General features: G+C 44.7%; 1 protein-coding gene across 1 annotated transcript in view; it reads right to left on the bottom strand.

The window, feature by feature from the left end:
• LOC130293234 (uncharacterized) overlaps positions 1-26,259 on the bottom strand; it is a 72,669-nt gene that overhangs the window by 3,134 nt on the left and 43,276 nt on the right. The window contains exons 5-9 of the mRNA XM_056541736.1: positions 13,692-13,967; positions 12,932-13,041; positions 8,762-8,963; positions 6,360-6,425; positions 2,576-2,703 (exon numbers count right to left, since the gene is read on the bottom strand). Coding sequence (XP_056397711.1) covers positions 2,576-2,703; positions 6,360-6,425; positions 8,762-8,963; positions 12,932-13,041; positions 13,692-13,967 — 782 coding nt within the window. The remainder of the gene's footprint in view (positions 1-2,575; positions 2,704-6,359; positions 6,426-8,761; positions 8,964-12,931; positions 13,042-13,691; positions 13,968-26,259) is intronic.

The raw sequence follows: 26,259 nt of genomic DNA, 5'->3' as shown, positions 1-26,259 counted from the left end.
CATTATATGTGAGGGGCGCATGATGGGGGCATTATATGTGAGGGGGGCATGATGGGTGCATTATATGTGAGGGGCACATGATGGGGGCATTATATGTGAGGGGGGCATGATGGGGGCATTATATGTGAGGAGCACATGATGGGGGCATTATATGTGAGGGGCACATGATATGGGGCATTATATGTGAGGGGCGCATGATGGGGGCATTATATGTGAGGAGCACATGATGGGGGCATTATATGTGAGGGGCACATGATATGGGGCATTATATGTGAGGGGCGCATGATGGGGGCATTATATGTGAGGGGGGCATGATGGGGGCATTATATGTGAGGGGCACATGATGGGGGCATTATATGTGAGGGGCACATGATATGGGGCATTATATGTGAGGGGCGCATGATGGGGGCATTATATGTGAGGGGGGCATGATGGGGGCATTATATGTGAGGGGCACATGATGGGGGCATTATATGTGAGGGGCACATGATATGGGGCATTATATGTGAGGGGCGCATGATGGGGGCATTATATGTGATGGGGGCATTATATGTGAGGAGCACATGATGGGGGCATTATATGTGAGGAGCACATGATGGGGGCATTATATGTGAGGGGCGCATGATGGGGGCATTATATGTGAGGGGGGCATGATGGGGCATTATATGTTAGGGGCCCATGATGGGGCATTATATGTGAGGGGCACATGATGGGGGCATTATATGTGAGAGGCGCATGATGAGGGCATTATATGTGAGCAGTGCAAGATGGGGGCATTATATATGAGGGGCACATGATGGGGGCATTATATTTATATGAAGAAATATAAAATCCCATCCCTTCCCCAATATCGCGCCACACCCCTACCCTTCAATTCCCTGGTTGAACTTGATGGACATATGTTTTTTTTTCCGACCGTACTAACTATGTAACTATGTAAGTATGTAACTATGTGAGGGGGGCATGATGGGGGCATTATATGTGAGGGGCGCATGATGGGGGCATTATGTGTGAGGGGTGCATGATGGGGGCATTATATGTGAGGGGCACATGATGGGGGCATTATATGTGAGGGGCACATGAATGGGGGCATTATATGTGAGGGGCACATGATGGGGGTATTATATATGAGGGGCGCATGATGGGGGCATTATATGTGAGGGGCACATGATGGGGGTATTATATATGAGGGGCGCATGATGGGGGCATTATATGTGAGGGGCGCATAATGGGGGCATTATATGTGAGGGGCGCATGCGACCCAGTCTCACCCAGCCTCTACCTCCAGTGGCCCCCAGATAATTTGAGTTTGAGACCCCGGCTTTAGCCCAACACATGCCTCTACCGATTACTATTATGGTGTAGATTTCACTCAAAGGTGCACAGACATTTGATAAATGCACCAAATGTATTAGGGTATTCGGAGGCATTTGGCGCCTCTAACTCCTGCTTAGTTTTATGTATGAGATGCCAGTCTCAGGAAAGTTCCCCTATAATGTCTCAACTGTTGACATATATGCGACAAAACAGCCACTGGGGTTTAGAAGACTACTGTATATACTCGAGTATTAGCCGTTCCGAATATAAGCCGAGGCCCCTAATTTCACCCCAAAAACCTAGGAAAATTATTGACTTGACTATAAGCCTAGGGTGGGAAATACATCATCCCCCCATGTCATCATCCAAACCCCCGTCATTAACACCCCAGTCATCATCACCCCTGTCATTATCCCCCCGTCATCATCACCCTGTCATTAACACCCCAGTCATCATCACCCCTGTCATTATCCCCCCGTCATCATCACCCTGTCATTATCACCCTCATCATCATCCCCCTCGTCATCATCCCCCTCGTCATCATCCCCCTCGTCATCATCCCCCCTTCATCATCACCGCCTGTCAATCCCTTTGTCATCATCCAGACCCCCCTTTTGTTTTCCACTCACCTCCCCAGTTGTTGCTTTCTCGGTGGGAAGGAAGGGTGAGCTGATCTGGGCCGTCCATCTTCGGCCATCTATGCTGCAGGGACCATCCGGTGGGGAGGATTAGTCGTTCCAGGCTGTCCATCTTCACCGGGAGGCCCTCTTCTCCGGTACGGCCAAGGACTAGTGACGTTGGGTTGACGACGACACGCAGGGACGTCCCTGCACATGAACGTCCCTGCGCGGTGGCATCAATGCAGTGTCACTAGTTCGGGGCCGGCCCGGAGCGGAGAAAAGGGCCTCCCGGTGAAGATGGACAGCCTGGAACGACTAATTCTCCCCACTGGACGGTCCCTGCAGCATAGATGGCTGAAGATGGACGGCCCAGACCATCCCCTCACAGCTAAGCCAGAAGTGGTTTTTGTTCACTCGAGCATAAGCCGGGGGGGCGTTTTCAGCACGAAAAATCATGCTGAAAAACTCGGCTTATACTAGAGTATATACGGTACCTTATTTGGGCCTGCACATTGAGAAGTTCTAGCTGTTTCTGGGTGTGATGGATGAAATTAGGACCATGAATCATCACTTTATAAATGGATAGAAGGAAGCATGCCACCATGGGTTTACCACACATAATGGAACAGACTCTGTACCTGCTGCCATTAAACATAGACATTGCTGATTCCAAGAATGATATGAAGAAGTTTCCATTGGCATTCTTGTAGTGTCCGATCATCTGAATGGCTCCTGCACTTAGATGTCCTTCATCTACTAGAAAAGACTGATAAAAGAAGCATAAAACACATTAGTTCCCACCATACCCTCTGTAACTAACAACTGGATTAACTCACTATCTACTCTATATTAGTCCAAGAACAGATTACGGCCTTTGATCTCCATTGGTTCACTCTAGAGCAACCTTATTATGTCTCCTAATGCACCTCTATCTGTGGTCTCTCAATTGTATCAGCTCTGTCTTCTACTTAGGAGTCTCCATACCCATTAGATGATTGGCTGGTTCCGATGAATTTGAGGGGGTCTTTTGACACCTATTATACATGGTTTGCTTTAGTAGGCACAGAGGCCATTGCCAACCAATTCCTCTATTCCCTGGTGCTAAACAATGAGCCAAAATCTTGACTTGCCTGATTATTACTCAATGTAAAAGACACAGTGATCAGCCCAAAGTGCTTGTTCATAATCGATCAGCACCCAGCTATCTGGCCATGTAAGAGAACCCTGACATATCTATCTATCTATCTATCTATCTATCTATCCATTTCATATCTATCTATCTATCCATCTCTTATTCATCTATCTATTTCATATCTATTTATCTATCTATCTATCTATCCATCTCTTATTCATCTATCTATTTCATATCTATCCCTCTTCTATCTATCTATCTATCTCATATCTATCTATCTATCTATCTATCTATCTCATATCTATCTATCTATCTATCTATCTATCTATCTATCTATCTATCTATCTGTGGTGGCCCAGTACAGGAGTTGCACCCCTGTACCCTTGCTTCCCTGTCAGGCAGCCTCCATACAGTATCCCCTGTTCCCCTTGTTCCTGTGCTTCTATGCCTACGTTATGCTGTGTATTGTATATAAAATGTGCTATGCCTTTAAGAACAGTTGACATGTGATGAACCTGTTGTCATGTGATTGTAACTCAATGAGGTATCAGTGATCATGTGACCTATGGGACCCCTTCAGAGTCTCCCCCATATAAGACTTGAGTGGAGGCTCTTCACTCTTCTCTTTAAGTCCGTTGTTCCGTAACTTGGTGTCGGAGTCATTATTTGCCCCCGGTGCCTAGCCCAGGATCCAGCGGTATTCCTTTGGGTGGTGTAGAGGATAAACCATGCCCTGGCGTCACGAACACAAGGGGTTAATGCCATCTGCCCCTAGGGTAATTTCATCTACCCTCATCACACCCTCACCACATATCTACCCCCTATCTATCTACCCACCCTATCCTTCCATATCGATCCATCACATTATCTCAGTTTTATTAGTAGGAGTGAAATGGATGAATATGTGATATTTACAGGTTTTTCTAAAGGCCTCATATTATGGTGGCCACAACTCCAAGACTAGTATCTCTAGTTATGACAGCCTCCAAAAACTGTTCCCTCCATATATCTCTGACCTGATATCCCTATACCTCCCCACTAGGGTTTCCACTTGGCCGGTATTTTACAGGCACAGCCGGTATTTTGGCCACCCTGCCGGTATTTTTATATTACAAATACCGGCAATGCAATGGCTGGTATTTGTCCAACCAATCCTCCAACTCCCGGAATGTTACACCATATAGTATTCCAGTGTTTCCCAACCAGAGCGCCTCCAGCTGTTGCAAAACTACAACTCCCAGTATGCCCGGACAGCCAACGGCTGTCCGGGCATACTGGGAGTAGTAGTTTTGCAACAACTGGAGGCCCCCCTGGTTGGGAAACACTGACCTATACTATATACTACCATATAGTCCAACATGCTGGGAGTTGTAGTTTTGCAACAACTGGAGGCACCCCTGGTTGGGAAACACTGACCTATACTGTACTATATACTACCATATAGTCCAACATGCTGGGAGTTGTAGTTTTTGTTTGGGGCAGCTGCTGAGCCACAGGCTGTATCAGGGCATGCTGGGAGTTGTAGTTCTTGTTTGGGGGCAGCTGCTGAGCCACAGGCTGTATCAGGACATGCTGGGTCTTGAATTTAATTTTAAAAAAAAGCAATCAAAAAGTCACATCGAAACAAAAATGGCCGTATAAGGAGAAATAAAAAAGTTATAGGGTCAAAATAGGACAAAATTTCCCCGTATATGTGTATCCTGTGATGTCACGCATATATAATTAATTATGCAAATTATCATTCCTGGTTTTTTGCAAGAAAGGTGGCAACCCTACTCCCCACATGTAATCTCTCCTCCTGTCCGCTCCTCACACAACCATCTCTAAGAGTTCTCCAATACACTCTCCATATTCTAGAACTCACTACCCCAACCCATCACTCACCATAGGAACGTTCTACATTAAAGGGGTTATCCAGGAAAAAACTTTTATATATATATATCAACTGGCTTCAGAAAGTTAAACAGATTTGTAAATGAATTCTATTAAAAAAAATCTTAATCCTTTCAGTACTTATGAGCTGCTGAAGTTGAGTTGTTCATTTCTGTCTAAGTGCTCTCTGATGACACCTGTCTCGGGAACTGTCCAGAGTAGAAACAAATCCCCATAGCAAACCTCTTCTACTCTGTACAGTTCCTAAGACAAGCAGAGGTGTCAGAAGAGAGCACTGTTGCCAGACAGAAAACAACAACTCAACTTCAGCAGCTGATAATTATTGGAAGGATTAAGATTTTTTTAATAGAAGTAATTTGCAAATCTGTTTAACTTTCTGAAGCCAGTTGATACATAAAAAAAAAAAAATTTTTTCCCTGGAATACCCCTTTTATCTCTTCAGATCAGCCTCCACTACACCACCACTCAAGCAGCTTCTATGCGCACCTACTGTCTCCGTACAAATTCCCTTGTAGATTGTAAGCCCTAGTGACCAGGGTTCTCTTTCCCTCTGTACCCATCTGTCATTCATCTCGTTCCTGTTTAGTGTACAGTGATCCCTCAACATACGATGGTAATCCGTTCCAAATGGACCATCGTTTGTTGAAACCATCGCATGTTGAGGAATCCGTGCAATGTAAAGTATAGGACAGTGGTCTACAACCTGTGGAACTCCAGATGTTGCAAAACTATAACACCCAGCGTGCCCGGACAGCCAACGGCTGTCTGGGCATGCTGGGAGTTGTAGTTTTGCAACATCTGGAGGTCCGCAGGTTGAAGACCACTGGTATTGGAGCTTATACTCTGGTCGCCGCCGCTCCGGACCGTCACCATTCGTCACCGCTGCCCTGGATGTCGCCGTCCATCACTGTCGCCGCGTCCCCGGGGTGTCCCCGACGCTCCAGCAAGGTCTCTGCTTCCCCGGCATCTTCGCTCTCCATCGCCACCATCACGTTGCTATGCACCCCACTCCTATTGGATGACGGGACGGCGTGTGCAGCGACGTGATGACGACGATGCAGAGGATCCCGAATAGGACGCGCCGGAGCCCCGAGGACAGGTAAGTGATCGTCAGCGGAGCACACAGGGCACTGTAAACGGCTATCCGGTGGCAGCTGAAGCAGTCTGTGCTGCCGGATAGCCGTTTATGCGATGGCCCCGACATACAAAAGCATCGTATGTTGATGCTGCCTCTGAGAGGCCATCGTATGTTGAAATGATTGTATGTCGGGGCCATCGTAGGTCGGGGGGGTCACTGTACTTGTTTTTGTCCTGTGTTCTATACTTGAACCTTTGTATCCTGAAAATAAAGGCACTTTTAAAATAAACAGTAATAATAATAGTAATTATTGCAGTACCTGTCTGGATGCTTGGTCAAATTCATCCATAAGTTCAGAACAATTTCCATGTGCTTTCGCGATGACCTGAAAAGAAGAAATGCAGGATCACTTTGGAGATAGAACCATTGGCCCTTATTTATTAAGAGTGTTGTGTAGGTTTCTTTGTGGGTTTTAATTCCCTACAATTTATTTTCCACGGTATTTACTAAGGTTTCCCTACATTTTCCACTTTCCCAACACTTTGCTTTTTTTACACATATTCTGATCTGTGGGGTTTTCCTCGGCTCAAATCCACCACATTTTATGTGGAAACCTTAGTAAATATGTTGGGTTTTTGTGAAAATGTTGGGAACACGCCCCTTTTCCATGACCACACCCATATTTTACAGATAGCCACGCCCCTTTCCAGGCTTTCTTAGCAAAATGGAGAGTTAGTCGGGGTTTCTTCAATTCTGGCGCAAATTCTGGCACAATATCTGGCGCAGACAGAATTTCTTGCGCGGATAGGGGATAAGTTGCCTGATCGCGCGGGGTCCCGCTGCTGGGGACCCCCGCGATCTCGCACGCAGCACCCCGCTCTCATCAGGCCCCAGAGCGAACATCCGCTCCGAGTCTGATGACGGGGCCGGTGATCGTGATGTCACGCTCCACCCCCTCAATGCAAGTCTATGGTAGGGGCGAGACAGCTGTCTCGCCCCCTGCCATAGACTACATTGAGAGGGCAGAGCGTGACGTCACATGGGGGCGGAGCCATGAGGTCACGATACTCCGGCCCCGTGATCGGCAGTCATCAGACCCCGCGCGATCAGGCAACTTATCCCCTATGCTTTAGATAGGGGATAAGTTGTCAGCATGGTAGTACCCCTTTAATGAGGGCCAATGTGTCCATCACTGATAAACTGTTTGTTGTCCAATAAACCTTCACATCAACAAGATTATTCATTGTATACAGCATTACAGAATATACTGGGCTGTCATGTGGATGGGACCAGAGTGGAAAGGCCATGCAAAATGACCAGGATAGATACCGTAAATCCGATAAGTGGTGTACATAGAGGACAGGAGGACTCATAGCAATGATAGGAATGAGGCCCCTTTAAAGAGCCGCTTGTCACCATCGCCCTGGTCCCTTCATTACATTTTCATGGCTTGAGTACATTTTCCACTGTAGCATCTGAGTCTACATTCCTAGGTAAGTTCTCTCCAACCTTTAAAATGGGACTAAAATGACCATGGAATGGGCCCCTTCCAGAGACTCCATGGTAGGTTCATATTTGTATCTGCTGGTCTATAGGTAGACACACAGGTGCAGGAACATTGGGGGAGATTTATCAAAACCCGTCCAGAGGAAAAGTTGCTAAGTTGCCCATAGCAACCAATCAGATCGCTTCTTTCATTTGTGGTGGAGGGTGTGATATGGGCAGATGGAATGGTCCTAGGGGCAGATGTTATTACCCTAGAGGCAGATGACATTAACCCCTTGTATTCGTGATGCCAGGGAATGGTTTATCCTCAATACCACCCAAAGGTATACTGCTGGGTCCTGGGCTAGGCACGGGGGCAAAAATGACTCCGACACCAGGTTACGGACAATGGTAGTCCATATATATATATATATATATATATATATATATATATATATATATAGTCAGTATAGACTATATATACTATACTATAGACTATAGTATAGACTATACTATACTAAACAGTATATACTATAGTGACAGATGGTACAGTCTATACAGTGTAGCCGGGCCCACGGTGGTGACCAGTGACTTCAGAGACCTTAAGGGCTTGCAGTGGTTTTGGACAATTTTAGTGCAGGCCACTCTGACTTGACAATAGATGACTGTGACTGACTTGACTTGAGACTGACTAAGCTGTGACTGTAGCTTATTTGCAGACTTGAAGGCTTGTGGCTGCAGGACGGACTCCAGACACACTCTAGGACTTGACTGCACTGGACCTCAGCAGAGACTAAGAGCAGAGGCTCCACCCAGGGCTTATATGGGGGAGACTCTGAGGGGTCCCATAGGTCACCCTGTAGGTCACATGGTCACTGATACCTCCTGGGTTACAATCACATGACAACTCACATGACAACTGGTGATCACATGCCAACATTTTACAGTTGAACACATGGCAGAAAATATATATACATAAGGGGACAGGTGTCGGGGGGCCCAGGGGACACTGAAGGGAGGCTGCCTGACAGGACAGCAAGGGTACTGGGCGACCACACATTTTTCAGAGGCCTTTTCAAAAATAAAAGAAGCGATCTGATTGGTTGTTATGGACAACTCAACCACTTTTCCTCTGGACAGGTTTTGATAAATCTCCTCCATTGTTTTTTTTATTTTTTATTTTTTTTGCAGTCTTCTACTATGTATTTTTTACTTTAGTCAGAAGATCTTCTATACCTTATTTATCAGGCTGTAATACAGATCGTCCACAGATTTCTTTTCTTCATTTGGTGATAGATCAAATCCAAACAGATTTGGTTCCTTCATCACGTCCTTATCCAATTTTTTGACATTGTTGAACAAATAAAAAGTGTCCTCATCGGATGAAAGAAAAGGTCTCAACTTCAGATTGAGCTTTCTAATGTACTCACGTACGATCCTGTAAGAGGGAAAAGAATCACCCCCATATTATTTGGGACTACATGGAAATCTTCTACAGGCATTCACCACTTTTCACATAGAATGACAATTAAAGGGGTACTCCGCTGCCCCAGCGTTCGGAACATTTTGTTCCGAACGCTTGGAGCAGGCGGCGGGGGTCGTGCCGTCACTGCCACGCCCCTCGTGACATCACGTCATGCCCCCTCAATGCAAGTCTATGGGAGGGGGCGTGGCGGTCGCCACGCCCCCTCCTATAGACTTGCATTGAGGGGGCGTGGTGTGACATCACGAGGGGCGTGACAGTGACTTCACGACCCCCCCACTGCCCACTCCAAGCGTTCTAAACGAATGTAGGGTACTGCACAGAGATGGAGGGGGTCCCAGAGGTGGGACCCCCCGTGATCAGACATCTTATCCCCTATCCTTTGGATTGCGGATAAGATGTCTAGGGACGGAGTACCCCTTTAAGCATTTTTTCCCATTATGTGGCAAAATGATTTCTTATATGAGTTTTAAGTTATTAGTGTAGAGTAATTTAAAGAGGACCCGAGGCCTCTCTGAACCTGTCTGTTTTAGTAAAGATTTGTATACAATTCAGGAACGTCTTTTCTTAGGGCCTTTTTAATACCGCAGAATTTTATAGTTGAATCCAGCCTAAAAATTCTACTCGGAACATCCAGTGCAGCAGTCTCCCATTGTTTTCAATGGGATTCTGCTGCATTGTGCAGATGGCAGAAATTAAATTCTGCTGTGGAAATTCAAATGCCAGAAAAAATAAAATTCAATGCAGGCCCCTCGACACCAAGTCAGGTTAGCAAGCCCCCAGTCCACTGTCAAGTAACAGGTGATGTGACGGGAAGGGAATACAATAGACTGCACTTGGTCTGTGCCATCAGACAAGTAGATGGTCTCTCAGACATTTTTTTTAATCAACTGGTGCCAAAAAGTTAAACAGATTTGTAAATTACTTCTATTTAAAAATCTTAATCCTTCCAGTACTTATTAGCTGCTGTATACTACAGAGGAAGTTCTTTTCTTTTAGAGTTTTCCTTTCTGTCTGTCCACAGTGCTCTCTGCTGACACCTCTGTCTATTTTAGGAACTGTCCAGAATAGGAGTAATCCCCATAGCAAACCTATCCTGCTCTGGACAGTTCCTAAAATGGACAGAGGTGTCAGCACTGTGGTCAGAGAGAAAAGAAATTTACAAAGAAAGGAACTTCCTCTGTAGTATTCAGCAGCTGATAAGTACTGGAAGGATTAAGATTTTTAAACAGAAGAAATTTACAAATCTGTTTAACCTTCTTGCATCAGTTGATTAAAAAAAAAATGTTTCCAGTGGAGAACCCCTTTAAAGGAAATCTGTCAGTAGTATCACCCACACACTAAACCTGTTACGCAGACTTGTAGTGCGGGTGATGCTGATTAAAACGGTACTCACATGTAGATTCACCCTGCCGTTAAGCCACGAATTTCGTTTTTTAACATATGCTACTTGGCTACCTGACGCCATCTTCGCCGGGCGGCCACTGCGCCCGGCTCATCAATATTCATAAATCCCCTCCCTGCTCCTTCAGCCGTGTTATAGTACTGCGCATGCGCCGCTTACAGTGTCTTCCCGGCAGCGGCATTCCCCTCGGCTTCACAGACGTCATTGCACAATAAGTGGCGCATGTGCAGTACTATAACATGGCAAAGGAGAAGGGAGTAGGTTTATGAATATTGATGAGCAGGGTGCAGCAGACCCCTCTAGCCCCATCAGGCCTAATTGAGGTAATAAGAGATTGAAAAAATTCCAAAAACAGTCAAAAAACTGTTTTGTGCAGTAGAAGTCAAAGTTTGTAAAACAGTCCACTGAACTGTGTTCAGAATCCCAACTACATTTGGCCACCTCATCCTGGCTGAATGGCCCCTCTTTCTAGATATAGGTCTGGGCCCTAAAAGTGAAATTCTCATCTATCAGACATTTATGGCATATCCAGGGGGTGCAAACAATCCTTAATATATTAGAATATGTGGTGGACCACCGGTGTATGGTGGGACCACGGGTGTAGCGGTGTGAGTGGTTGGATTAGATGGTATTAACCCCTAGTGTTCGTGACGCCAGGGTGGTTTTCGGGTTCCGGAACACCACACGCCTGGTTTCTCCACTATCCCAGTTGCTAGTAGGGATATGAGAGTCCACAACAAGTTATGGTCAAACGGAGGCTCTACTGAGTATAAGACAGATGTAATTATCTTCACAGCTAAGGCCAGATTTCCCAGAGAGGTGGCCAGGACCCAGAAGGACCTCGCAGCTTGCTGGACCAATACTTGTAATTAACTTGACTTGAAATTAGACTTGACTTGACTATTGTTATGCCGAGCATTCCGGCTCCTCCTCATCCTCCGGAGCACTCGCGGCGTCTTCTGCCCTGCAGCGCTCCGGTCGGCAGTGCTGACCGGAGACGCTGCTCTGTTGTGCCTGGCGGGGATGCGATCCGCCTAGAGGGACGTGCCCGCTCGCGGATCACACCCTGTTCCACTCACCTGTCCCGATCTCCTGCTGGGTCCCGTTGCGTGCGGCCCCGCTCTCTAGGGCGCGCGCGCGCCGGGGCTCTCAGATTTAAAGGGCCAGCGCACCGCTAATTGGTGCCTGGCCCAATCTTCCTAATTAGCTCCCACCTGCTCCATGTGAATAAAACCCACTTCCCCTTCCTGTCCTTGCCGAATCTTGTTGCCTTAGTGCCCTGTGAAAGCGTTTTGTGTATCCCAAGCCTATGTACCCAGACCTTCTGCTGTTGCCCCTGACTACGACTCTTGCTGCCTGCCCTGACCTTCTGCTACGTCCGACCTTGCTCTTGCCTTGTCCCTGTGTCTCAGCTGTCAGTTGGGGTTGAGTCGCTATCGGGTGGAACGATCTGGGGGTTACCTGCAGCTGCAAGTCCATCCCGTTTTGCGGCAGGCTCTGGTGAAAACCAGTAACCCCTTAGACTCCGTTCCCCTGGTACGGCCCACGCCATAACCTCACTGACACAGAGGATCCACCTCCAGTGTCCTCGCTGCATACCAGTCCGGATCCTGACAACTATGTGCAGGACTTGACTAGTTTCAGTGACATCAGACATAGACTTGAGACCTACTGGAATGACTGTAGCTTTTGGGGTCTTCCAGATACTGATCACTTGCACTGAGATCTCTGGGGGTTGCTGTGCTCAGTAAGATAGCATAAGAGCTAAGAGAGCGAATTGTAATGGCCACTTCTTTATATAGTGGGGGGCTGAGCCAAAGCCCATTGGTCAAGCTGCGGGTCATAGGTTAAGCTGGTGCTCTCTGGGAGAACATGTGACAACAAATCATGTGACTGCATAACATAACATGTGACATACTTGAAACCTCCCACAGGTCCTTCAGACTATCTAAACATTAGGACACTGACTACACATAAGGTAAGATAAATAACATTATAGAAACAGCAGGGGAGCCCCCAGGTCACTGAGGGTCTCAACCTGACAGGGCCTAAGGGTAGCACAGGACCATGTACCTGTACTGGGACATTACAAATATATGAGGAATTTTAGAGCATAAGCCTATATTCACATTAGTGTTCAGAGCTTCATTCACTGATTCCGTTAGAATCACAGGACTTAAGCCGAGAAAAAAAATCCTGCATGTTAGGTTTTTCCTCGGCTCATATTCTTCAAAATAATTGACATCTAATGGAAACCCAAAAGTGAATGGGACCTGTCCGGATCCATTTACTTCTGTTGTGACACCCTCCATCCAGCCTTGTTATCAGTGTGTATAATGAAGCTCCCGGATGGAGTTCCACAACACTGGTGTGAACAAGGCCTTAGTTGTCTGACAAAATTGCTCTGTTATCTTTGGTGAAAAACTAAATAGCCCTCCCCAACATTGTTTTTGTATATACAGCACTCAGTAACCGATCAAAGTAATCTAATATCTTATACTAAACTCAGTACTGATACCTGTGAGACTCCGGCAGACGCATGGGCCCCAGTTCTGCATACCAGCCCTCTGGATCTCTATGTGTCCTTACACGACCTCCAACACGGCTGTCGGCTTCCAGCACAGTCACCTGTCACAATGTAAAGCATAATGTAACCTGTAAAGCATAAGGCATTGACATAGTGTTGGGATTTATGCCATTTGCTTGGTGTAAGAAGCTTATCTATCCAAGTATGGGACCAGTATATAGAAGTGGAAACCATCTGTACCATTACGGGCATAATGCACTTTTTATCAACCAATGATGGGTCCGATCCTTCTAAAGCTCCATGTAACATTAGTGGTTGACGCGCTCTGGCTCTCCGAGCTCGGTGGTGGGATTATTCAGCAAGTGGTTCAAGGTTTGATAACCTGAAGAATCTTTTCTGCCTATTAGTGGTGGACAGACCTGAGCAATGAGACCCTGTTACACAATATGACTTTTGGGGGGGGGGGGGGGGGGGGGCATAGCACCCCGGGTATACCACTCAGAGGTGAGGATTAGTGTTGCTCGCGAATATTCGCAATGCAAATTTTATTCGCGAATATCGCATATGCGAAAATAAATCGATAATATTACGAATATCCGAATATTCACGAATATATGACGGATATTCGTCCATATATTCGCGAATATTCGCGAATTCGAATATGGCCTATGCCGCTCAACACTAGTGAGGATGTTAAGAATGTAAGAATTATGAACAGTCATGTTGAATGTATACTTAACAGACAACGTACCCTGTGTCCGGCATCTTGTAATGTTTTGGCAGCAGAGAGTCCAGCCATTCCAGCACCAACAATCACAATGTTTTTACGATGGACTGTCTTGGTACCTGATAAGCCATTTTTGGCAATGTCCAATAACTCATCATATTCTGGGTCTGCAAGACAATTCTGCAAAGTGCTCAGATCAGTCTTCACTCTTCCTGGCAATAACCATAGTACCAGCGGGAGAAATACTGTGGATGAGAGAGATGGACACAATAAGGCAACTGCTGTTTCAAGTGGACTTGACTATGTGCTGTAAAAGGTTGTTTTATGAAGACGTTGAGGTATAGACATCCTAGTGCAGTGTTCTTAGTACAAGATATCTTATGGGTTAAGGAGTTATCACCTGAATGATTACTATATTGTATGTTAATTGCACTTTGTTATGGTACCAGGTAATCGCATATGGTATCAAGGAGTTAAAGTGTTACTGTCATTAAAGACAACTTTTAACATGTCGATCAGCCATATCAAAACTTGGTAATCGCACCAAGTCTTACTGCTGAGACTCACTGCAATCTTGAGTTAGTAGCTGGGGAAGCAGGCGGCCAAGAGATCCGTCTAGTTTTCCGCATAGACTTCTATGCACAGAAATGTATGGATCTCTTGGTTGGCCAAGAAGTAGAGCGCAATGCTGTCCGCTCCCAGACTAATAACTCATGTTGTTTTTAATGACAGTACCACTTTAATCTCACATATACATTCACATATAGTTTCTGCCCCCTGATGGTGGTTAACCAAGAATTCCCTGGAATCTTCTAGTATAAAGGTTTGGTTAGTCTAACTAGATCCCTATGTAAAACCAACTTTTCCTGGCCATATTGTCTCAAGAGGACTAGAGGTCTCAAGGTTTTTTTGCAGATATCCTGCTTAAGGACTTTGCCCGGACCTGAAGGACTTCTTTATCTTTCTTCCAAAACTTCCAAGTCTGACAGGATAATGATATGAAGGACCCCTTAGCTGTCTGTGCCTTTGTGGACGTTCAGTTAAGACTGTTGTCTGCGTCTCTGCTAGGAGCCGGTCTGCATTGTTCTCCAAATATTTTCAGGGCATCTACCGCCTAAGGAACTGAACATTTATACTCCACATGGGTTACGTTTTTCAGTGCTATCTACCCTCTACCACTACAGAGGTGGTTAAATCCTGGTGTCTTTGTTTCTACTGTATACATAACACCAAGGGACCTCCATTTACGAGGGGACCTCCATTTACTAAGGGACCTCCATTTACGAGGGGACCTCCATTTACGAGGGGACCTCCATTTACCAAGGGACCTCCATTTACCAAGGGACCTCCATTTACGAGGGGACCTCCATTTACTAAGGGACCTCCATTTACTAAGGGACCTCCATTTACGAGGGGACCTCCATTTACTAAGGGACCTCCATTTACTAAGGGACCTCCATTTACGAGGGGACCTCCATTTACCAAGGGACCTCCATTTACTAAGGGACCTCCATTTACCAAGGGACCTCCATTTACTAAGGGACCTCCATTTACCGAGGGACCAAAGGACCTCCATTTACCAAGGGACCTCCATTTATTAAGGAGCCTCCATTTACTAAGGGACCTCCATTTACTAAGGGACCTCCATTTACCAAGGGACCTCCATTTACTAAGGGACCTCCATTTACCAAGGGACCTCCATTTACTAAGGGACCTCCATTTACGAGGGGACCTCCATTTACCAAGGGACCTCCGTTTACCAAGGGACCTCCATTTACGAGGGGACCTCCATTTACTAAGGGACCTCCATTTACTAAGGGACCTCCATTTACTAAGGGACCTCCATTTACTGGGGGAACTCCATTTACTAAGGGACCTCCATTTACCAAGGGACCTCCATTTACTAAGGGACCTCCATTTACGAGGGGACCTCCATTTACCAAGGGACCTCCATTTACTAAGGGACCTCCATTTACTAAGGGACCTCCATTTACCAAGGGACCTCCATTTACTAAGGGACCTCCATTTACCAAGGGACCTCCATTTACCGAGGGACCAAGGGACCTCCATTTACCAAGGGACCTCCATTTATTAAGGAGCCTCCATTTACTAAGGGACCTCCATTTACTAAGGGACCTCCATTTACCAAGGGACCTCCATTTACCAAGGGACCTCCATTTACTTAGGGACCTCCATTTACCAAGGGACCTCCATTTACTAAGGGACCTCCATTTACCAAGGGACCTCCATTTACCAAGGGACCTCTATTTACTAAGGGACCTCCATTTACCAAGGGACCTCCATTTACTAAGGGACCTCCATTTACTAAGGGACCTCCATTTACTAAGGGACCTCCATTTACCAAGGGACCTCCATTTACCAGGAGCTGCATCTCCAGGCTCAGAAAACAGAAGTTTTGAGACTGGAGACATGACTTGTGACATCATGCCCCCTCCCTTCATGTCTATGGGAGGGGGCGTAACGGCCGTTACGCCCCCTCCCATAGACATGAAGGGAGGGGGCATGACGTGGCGTGGTGAAGATGGACAGCCCAGAACGACTATCCCTCCCGACCGGACGGTCCTGCAGCACAGATGGCCCGGACCAGCTCACCCGAACGTCCCGTCGAGCGAAGGTGAGTACAAAACTAAAGGGGGGAGGGGGGGCTGGATGATGACGAAGGCCCGGGCAGTGGTCTTCAACCTGCGGACCTCCAGATGTTTCAAACCTACAACTCCCAGCATGCCTGGACAGCCGATGGCTGTCCAGGCATGCTGGGAGTTGTAGTTTTGAAACATCTGGAGGTCCGCAGGTTGAAGACCACTGAGGACGGGCGGAGAGTTCACTCGAGTATAAGCCGAGGGGGGTGTTTTCAGCATGAAAAATTGTGCTGAAAAACTCAGCTTATACTCGAATATATATATATATATATATATATATATATATATATATATATATATATTAGAGAATGCTGGCGTGAGGCCGGCGAAACGTCGCTTTTGTACTACATGGAATAAAGCACTTTGCACTAGATTTCGGTGTGCTGCATATTACTACGACTATATATATATATATATACATATATATATATATATAGGTCAGTATAGAGTATAAATTCATATATGGGGTTCAGTATGTAGTTTCCCAGCACCAATTGCTGTCCTGTGGCTTTGGACTGTCTCGGGCAGCTTAGTAGCACAAGGCATTGGGCCCACTAGAGTTCCATATAATTATATGTGTATTATAATGCCAGAAAATATATTTTTCTAAATTAATTTTATTATTATAATATGCATGTGTTTTACATGTTACTGTACCTTTAATTGAGAACGATGAACCCCATGTGACCCTGCCTGCCAATGAGAACCCCTAAAGTCTCCCCTGTATAGTGTAGTACAGGGGAGGAAGTTAGTCAGTTCACCCAAGTCTGGCTCCTGAGCAACAGCTTAGCTCAGGTGTGCTGCGTGTCGTGTGCTCTGAGGAGAGGCCGACTTCAAGTCTAATCTCTCAACTGGTCATCCTGCAAGGATTACTCGCAAGGAGGAAATTCATGCCTCTGCGGAGCGGTCTTCAGTACCTTGACAGGACCCTAGCTACCGGGACTCAATCTTCCATCTCACAATTCAGTATAAATCTGTTTGGTGTAAGCACCACAAGTCTCAGCAAGGCAACAGGGCTCGCAATGGGTTATGCTACGCTCTCTCACCTTAGGCCAGCTGTATGTGTATTACCTTCTGCACCCAGCTCAGTAAAGACAAGTTGTCCATAACCCGACGTCGGTGCGTTCATTTACTCCCCGTGTCTGGCCCAGGAGAAGCTGTGCCCAAACCTTGGACCGTATATAGGATAACGGTGCCCTGGCGTCACAAAGTGATCAGGTATTTTCCCCAACACCACCTCGTGTCTCCACAAGTATATAGTATAAATTCATTTGTGGGGACCAGTATATAGTACATTTATATGTGGGGTCAGTATGTAGTAAAAATTCATATGTGGAGGTGTTAAAAGATTTATAAAAAAAATAAATAAGAAGAAATACATTTTATTGTATGTGGGCAGCGCACCTATATAAGTGTGGCTCACACATTCACACATGGGTGAGCGACACATGGGGCCCCCATGATCTAATTTTGCCTGGGGTCCCTATGAGTTGTCAGTCCACCCCTGACCCCCACCCCGCTGTGGACCTCACTACCAGACTCTGAAGGGTGACGGGTTAATTTGCCGACGCTGGGCTGGTACTTGACGCAACGTGACTGGACATGGGCGGAGCTTCCTGTTTTGTCACGCATGTATAATTAATTATGCAAATTAGCACGGCCGATATTGTTTTGCAAGAAAGATGGCAACCCTACTAGCAACTAAGGGACAGAAAGTTTATAGCAATGAGGGCAAGCATCATCACTGCCTGGGAACACCTATAGCAGTGGTCTGCAACCTGCGGACCTCCAAATGGTGCAAAACTACAACTCCCAGCATGCCCGGACAGCCGTTGGCTGTCCGGGCATGCTGGGAGTTGTAGTTTTGAAACATCTGGAGGTCCGCAGGTTGGAGACCACTGTCCTACAGAGTTCAGGAGAACAGCAGAAGCCTATACAGGAGTGGGTGCATAGAGCAACAGGGCAGACCGAAACAGAAAAAAGAAAAGGCTGGACATGATCAGAGACTTTTTTTTGGCTCAGTGATGACAGGTAAACTTTAAGTTCAGTACCAGAATTGTATATTTTTGGTCACTTAATTTACCATAAAAAAAATGTAATAAAAGTAATAAAAACGTCCCATCAAAACAAAAATGGCACAGATAAAAACTACAGATCACTGCGCGAAAATGAGCCCTCAAAGTTATAGGGTTCAGAGGAGGACAATTTTAAAGGGGTACTACTGTGCTGACAACTTATCCCCTATCTAAAGGATAGGGGATAAGTAGCCTGATCGCACGGGGTCCCGCCGCTGAGGACCCCCGCGACCTCGCACGCAGCACTCCCGCTCTCATCAGGCCCCGGAGCAAACATCCGCTCCAGGTCTGATGACTGCCGATCACGGGGCCGGAGTATCATGACGTCACGCTCCGCCCCCTCAATGTAAGTCTATGGCAGGGGGCGAGACAGCCCCTGCCATAGACTTGCATTGAGGGGCGGAACTGTGACATCACGATCACCGGCCCCGTCATCAGACCCTGAGCGGATGTTCACTCCGGGGCCTAATGAGAGCGGGGGTGCTGCGTGCGAGATCGCGGGGGTCCTCAGCGGCGGGACCCCGTGCGATCAGGCAACGTATCCCCTATCCTTTAGATAGGGGATAAGTTGTCAGCATTGTAGTACCCCTTTAAGTATAGTAATATTAGTACAAAAAGTTATAATTTTTCTAAAGTAGTAAAATAAAATGAAACCTATATAAATTGGGTATCCGTGTAATCATAGGGACCTACAGAATGTGTCATTTTTACCAAAAAGTGCACTGTGTAGAAACGCATTACAATGTTCGATTTTTGGAGCAAAAAAACAAGCCCTATTACAAGTGTAACAATTATGAGAAGGTGAGGAGGAAAAAACAAAAGTGCAAAAATGAAAAATTCCTGCGTCCTTAAGGGGTTAAACAACAAAAAAGGTGCCTGCAGTAAAACAATAACAAGGGTTTTCTGAAAAAATATAATTTCATATAGCAGGGGCATTGCTACCACAACATAATTCCTTAATAATACCGCCATACCATGACAGCTGCCCACCTTATACCATAAGTACACTTACAACGTCTTCTCATTTACCATTTTCTTTTCCATCTCTCTATGGCTATGAAGACTTTTCCCAACTGTATCTTATCTAGTAGAGTATGGTGCCCCCATAAGTGTACCTTACAGTAATAAAGAATGCCCTCCACTGTGATCACATTCACAAATAATGTTCTAGCAGTACCCCCATTTATGTTCAGTGCCCTCTGTGTCCCTGTGTAATGTCTCCTTATGGCCCCAACAGTAATACTGTTCCCTGTGCCTCCACATAGTAATAGCACCTCCCTGTGCTTCCATATAGTAATAGCGCCCCTCTATGCCTCCATATAGTAATAGTGCCGCCTGTGGCTCCACATAATAATAAAGCCCATTTACCTCAATATTGTAATAGTGCCACCATAAAGTAATAATGCCCCTCTTCCTCCATATAGTAATAGTGCCCCCTGTGCCTTCATATAGTAATAGTGCCCCCTGTGCCTTCATATAGTAATAGTGGCCTTCTATGCCTGCAGATAGTAACAGTACCACCTGCGCCTCCATGTAATAATAGCACTCCTGTGCATAAATATAGTAATAATGCCCCCGGGTCCCTCCATATAGTAATAGTACCCTCCTGTGCCTCCATATAGTAATGGTGCTCCCTGGTCCTCTATATAGTAATAATGCCCATCCATATAGTAATGGTGCTCCCTGGTCCTCTATATGGTAATAATGCCCATCCATATAGTAATGGTGCTCCCTGGTCCTCTATATAGTAATAATGCCCATCCATATAGTAATAGTGTCTCCCTGGTCCTCTATATAGTAATAATGCCCATCCATATAGTAATTGTGCTCCCTGGTCCTCTATATAGTAATAATGCCCATCCATATAGTAATAGTGCTCCCTGGTCCTCTATATAGTAATAATGCCCATCCATATAGTAATGGTGCGCCCTGGTCCTCTATATAGTAATAATGCCCATCCATATAGTAATAGTGTCTCCCTGGTCCTCTATATAGTAATAATGCCCATCCATATAGTAATGGTGCTCCCTGGTCCTCTATATAGTAATAATGCCCATCCATATAGTAATGGTGCTCCCTGGTCCTCTATATAGTAATAATGCCCATCCATATAGTAATAGTGCTCCCTGGTCCTCTATATAGTAATAATGCCCATCCATATGGTAATAGTGTCTCCCTGGTCCTCTATATAGTAATAATGCCCATCCATATAGTAATGGTGCTCCCTGGTCCTCTATATAGTAATAATGCCCATCCATATAGTAATAGTGTCTCCCTGGTCCTCTATATAGTAATAATATCCATCCATATAGTAATGGTGCTCCCTGGTCCTCTATATAGTAATAATGCCCATCCATATAGTAATGGTTCTCCCTGGTCCTCTATATAGTAATAATGCCCATCCATATAGTAATGGTGCTCCCTGGTCCTCTATATAGTAATAATGCCCATCCATATAGTAATGGTGCTCCCTGGTCCTCTATATAGTTATAATGCCCATCCATATAGTAATGGTGCTCCCTGGTCCTCTATATAGTAATAATGCCCATCCATATAGTAATAGTGTCTCCCTGGTCCTCTATATAGTAATAATGCCCATCCATATAGTAATGGTGCTCCCTGGTCCTCTATATAGTAATAATGCCCATCCATATAGTAATGGTGTCTCCCTGGTCCTCTATATATTAATAATGCCCATCCATATAGTAATGGTGCTCCCTGGTCCTCTATATAGTAATAATGCCCATCCATATAGTAATGGTGTCTCCCTGGTCCTCTATATAGTAATAATGCCCATCCATATAGTAATGGTGCTCCCTGGTCCTCTATATAGTAATAATGCCCATCCATATAGTAATAGTGTCTCCCTGGTCCTCTATATAGTAATAATGCCCATCCATATAGTAATAGTGCTCCCTGGTCCTCTATATAGTAATAATGCCCATCCATATAGTAATAGTGTCTCCCTGGTCCTCTATATAGTAATAATGCCCATCCATATAGTAATGGTACTCCCTGGTCCTCTATATAGTAATAATGCCCATCCATATAGTAATGGTGCTCCCTGGTCCTCTATATAGTAATAATGCCCCCGTGTCTCTCCATATAGTAATAGTACCCTCCTGTGCCTCTATATAGTAATGGTGCTCCCTGGTCCTCTATATAGTAATAATGCCCATCCATATAGTAATGGTGCTCCCTGGTCCTCTATATAGTAATAATGCCCCCGTGTCTCTCCATATAGTAATAGTACCCTCCTGTGCCTCCATGTAGTAATGGTGCTCCCTGGTCCTCTATATAGTAATAATGCCCATCCATATAGTAATGGTGCTCCCTGGTCCTCTATATAGTAATAATGCCCATCCATATAGTAATAGTGTCTCCCTGGTCCTCTATATAGTAATAATGCCCATCCATATAGTAATGGTGCTCCCTGGTCCTCTATATAGTAATAATGCCCATCCATATAGTAATAGTGTCTCCCTGGTCCTCTATATAGTAATAATGCCCATCCATATAGTAATGGTGCTCCCTGGTCCTCTATATAGTAATAATGCCCATCCATATAGTAATGGTGCTCCCTGGTCCTCTATATAGTAATAATGCCCATCCATATAGTAATGGTGCTCCCTGGTCCTCTATATAGTAATAATGCCCATCCATATAGTAATGGTGTCTCCCTGGTCCTTTATATAGTAATAATGCCCATCCATATAGTAATAGTGCTCCCTGGTCCTCTATATAGTAATAATGCCCATCCATATAGTAATGGTGCTCCCTGGTCCTCTATATAGTAATAATGCCCATCCATATAGTAATAGTGTCTCCCTGGTCCTCTATATAGTAATAATGCCCATCCATATAGTAATGGTGCTCCCTGGTCCTCTATATAGTAATAATGCCCATCCATATAGTAATAGTGTCTCCCTGGTCCTCTATATAGTAATAATGCCCATCCATATAGTAATGGTGTCTCCCTGGTCCTCTATATAGTAATAATGCCCATCCATATAGTAATAGTGTCTCCCTGGTCCTCTATATAGTAATAATGCCCATCCATATAGTAATGGTGCTCCCTGGTCCTCTATATAGTAATAATGCCCATCCATATAGTAATGGTGCTCCCTGGTCCTCTATATAGTAATAATGCCCATCCATATAGTAATGGTGCTCCCTGGTCCTCTATATAGTAATAATGCCCATCCATATAGTAATAGTGTCTCCCTGGTCCTTTATATAGTAATAATGCCCATCCATATAGTAATAGTGCTCCCTGGTCCTCTATATAGTAATAATGCCCATCCATATAGTAATGGTGCTCCCTGGTCCTCTATATAGTAATAATGCCCATCCATATAGTAATAGTGTCTCCCTGGTCCTCTATATAGTAATAATGCCCATCCATATAGTAATGGTGCTCCCTGGTCCTCTATATAGTAATAATGCCCATCCATATAGTAATAGTGTCTCCCTGGTCCTCTATATAGTAATAATGCCCATCCATATAGTAATGGTGTCTCCCTGGTCCTCTATATAGTAATAATGCCCATCCATATAGTAATGGTGCTCCCTGGTCCTCTATATAGTAATAATGCCCATCCATATAGTAATGGTGCTCCCTGGTCCTCTATGTAGTAATAATGCCCATCCATATAGTAATGGTGTCTCCCTGGTCCTCTATATAGTAATAATGCCCATCCATATAGTAATAGTGTCTCCCTGGTCCTCTATATAGTAATAATGCCCATCCATATAGTAATGGTGCTCCCTGGTCCTCTATATAGTAATAATGCCCATCCATATAGTAATGGTGCTCCCTGGTCCTCTATATAGTAATAATGCCCCCGTGTCTCTCCATATAGTAATAGTACCCTCCTGTGCCTCCATATAGTAATGGTGCTCCCTGGTCCTCTATATAGTAATAATGCCCATCCATATAGTAATGGTGCTCCCTTGTCCTCTATATAGTAATAATGCCCCCGTGTCTCTCCATATAGTAATAGTACCCTCCTGTGCCTCCATATAGTAATGGTGCTCCCTGGTCCTCTATATAGTAATAATGCCCATCCATATAGTAATGGTGCTCCCTGGTCCTCTATATAGTAATAATGCCCATCCATATAGTAATAGTGTCTCCCTGGTCCTCTATATAGTAATAATGCCCATCCATATAGTAATGGTGCTCCCTGGTCCTCTATATAGTAATAATGCCCATCCATATAGTAATAGTGTCTCCCTGGTCCTCTATATAGTAATAATGCCCATCCATATAGTAATGGTGCTCCCTGGTCCTCTATATAGTAATAATGCCCATCCATATAGCAATGGTGCTCCCTGGTCCTCTATATAGTAATAATGCCCATCCATATAGTAATGGTGCTCCCTGGTCCTCTATATAGTAATAATGCCCATCCATATAGTAATGGTGCTCCCTGGTCCTCTATATAGTAATAATGCCCATCCATATAGTAATAGTGTCTCCCTGGTCCTCTATATAGTAATAATGCCCATCCATATAGTAATAGTGCTCCCTGGTCCTCTATATAGTAATAATGCCCATCCATATAGTAATGGTGCTCCCTGGTCCTCTATATAGTAATAATGCCCATCCATATAGTAATAGTGTCTCCCTGGTCCTCTATATAGTAATAATGCCCATCCATATAGTAATAGTGTCTCCCTGGTCCTCTATATAGTAATAATGCCCATCCATATAGTAATGGTGCTCCCTGGTCCTCTATATAGTAATAATGCCCATCCATATAGTAATGGTGCTCCCTGGTCCTCTATATAGTAATAATGTCCATCCATATAGTAATAGTGTCTCCCTGGTCCTCTATATAGTAATAATGCCCATCCATATAGTAATAGTGCTCCCTGGTCCTCTATATAGAAATAATGCCCATCCATATAGTAATGGTGCTCCCTGGTCCTCTATATAGTAATAATGCCCATCCATATAGTAATGGTGTCTCCCTGGTCCTCTATATAGTAATAATGCCCATCCATATAGTAATGGTGCTCCCTGGTCCTCTATATAGTAATAATGCCCATCCATATAGTAATAGTGTCTCCCTGGTCCTCTATATAGTAATAATGCCCATCCATATAGTAATAGTGTCTCCCTGGTCCTCTATATAGTAATAATGCCCATCCATATAGTAATAGTGCTCCCTGGTCCTCTATATAGTAATAATGCCCATCCATATAGTAATGGTGCTCCCTGGTCCTCTATATAGTAATAATGCCCATCCATATAGTAATAGTGTCTCCCTGGTCCTCTATATAGTAATAATGCCCATCCATATAGTAATAGTGTCTCCCTGGTCCTCTATATAGTAATAATGCCCATCCATATAGTAATGGTGCTCCCTGGTCCTCTATATAGTAATAATGCCCATCCATATAGTAATGGTGCTCCCTGGTCCTCTATATAGTAATAATGTCCATCCATATAGTAATAGTGTCTCCCTGGTCCTCTATATAGTAATAATGCCCATCCATATAGTAATAGTGCTCCCTGGTCCTCTATATAGAAATAATGCCCATCCATATAGTAATGGTGCTCCCTGGTCCTCTATATAGTAATAATGCCCATCCATATAGTAATGGTGTCTCCCTGGTCCTCTATATAGTAATAATGCCCATCCATATAGTAATGGTGCTCCCTGGTCCTCTATATAGTAATAATGCCCATCCATATAGTAATAGTGTCTCCCTGGTCCTCTATATAGTAATAATGCCCATCCATATAGTAATGGTGCTCCCTGGTCCTCTATATAGTAATAATGCCCATCCATATAGTAATGGTGTCTCCCTGGTCCTCTATATAGTAATAATGCCCATCCATATAGTAATAGTGCTCCCTGGTCCTCTATATAGTAATAATGCCCATCCATATAGTAATAGTGTCTCCCTGGTCCTCTATATAGTAATAATGCCCATCCATATAGTAATGGTGCTCCCTGGTCCTCTATATAGTAATAATGCCCATCCATATAGTAATGGTGCTCCCTGGTCCTCTATATAGTAATAATGCCCATCCATATAGTAATGGTGTCTCCCTGGTCCTCTATATAGTAATAATGCCCATCCATATAGTAATGGTGTCTCCCTGGTCCTCTATATAGTAATAATGCCCACCCATAAAGTAATGGTGTCTCCCTGGTCCTCTATATAGTAATAATGCCCATCCATATAGTAATAGTGCTCCCTGGTCCTCTATATAGTAATAATGCCCATCCATATAGTAATAGTGTCTCCCTGGTCCTCTATATAGTAATAATGCCCATCCATATAGTAATGGTGCTCCCTGGTCCTCTATATAGTAATAATGCCCATCCATATAGTAATGGTGCTCCCTGGTCCTCTATATAGTAATAATGCCCATCCATATAGTAATGGTGTCTCCCTGGTCCTCTATATAGTAATAATGCCCATCCATATAGTAATGGTGCTCCCTGGTCCTCTATATAGTAATAATGCCCATCCATATAGTAATGGTGTCTCCCTGGTCCTCTATATAGTAATAATGCCCATCCATATAGTAATGGTGCTCCCTGGTCCTCTATATGGTAATAATGCCCATCCATATAGTAATGGTGCTCCCTGGTCCTCTATATAGTAATAATGCCCATCCATATAGTAATAGTGTCTCCCTGGTCCTCTATATAGTAATAATGCCCATCCATATAGTAATGGTGCTCCCTGGTCCTCTATATAGTAATAATGCCCATCCATATAGTAATGGTGCTCCCTGGTCCTCTATATAGTAATAATGCCCATCCATATAGTAATGGTGCTCCCTGGTCCTCTATATAGTAATAATGCCCATCCATATAGTAATAGTGTCTCCCT

This window comes from Hyla sarda, chromosome 10, assembly GCF_029499605.1.
Source record: "Hyla sarda isolate aHylSar1 chromosome 10, aHylSar1.hap1, whole genome shotgun sequence".
Classification (NCBI taxonomy): domain Eukaryota; kingdom Metazoa; phylum Chordata; class Amphibia; order Anura; family Hylidae; genus Hyla; species Hyla sarda.
This window is presented reverse-complemented; position numbering and strand designations above follow the sequence as displayed.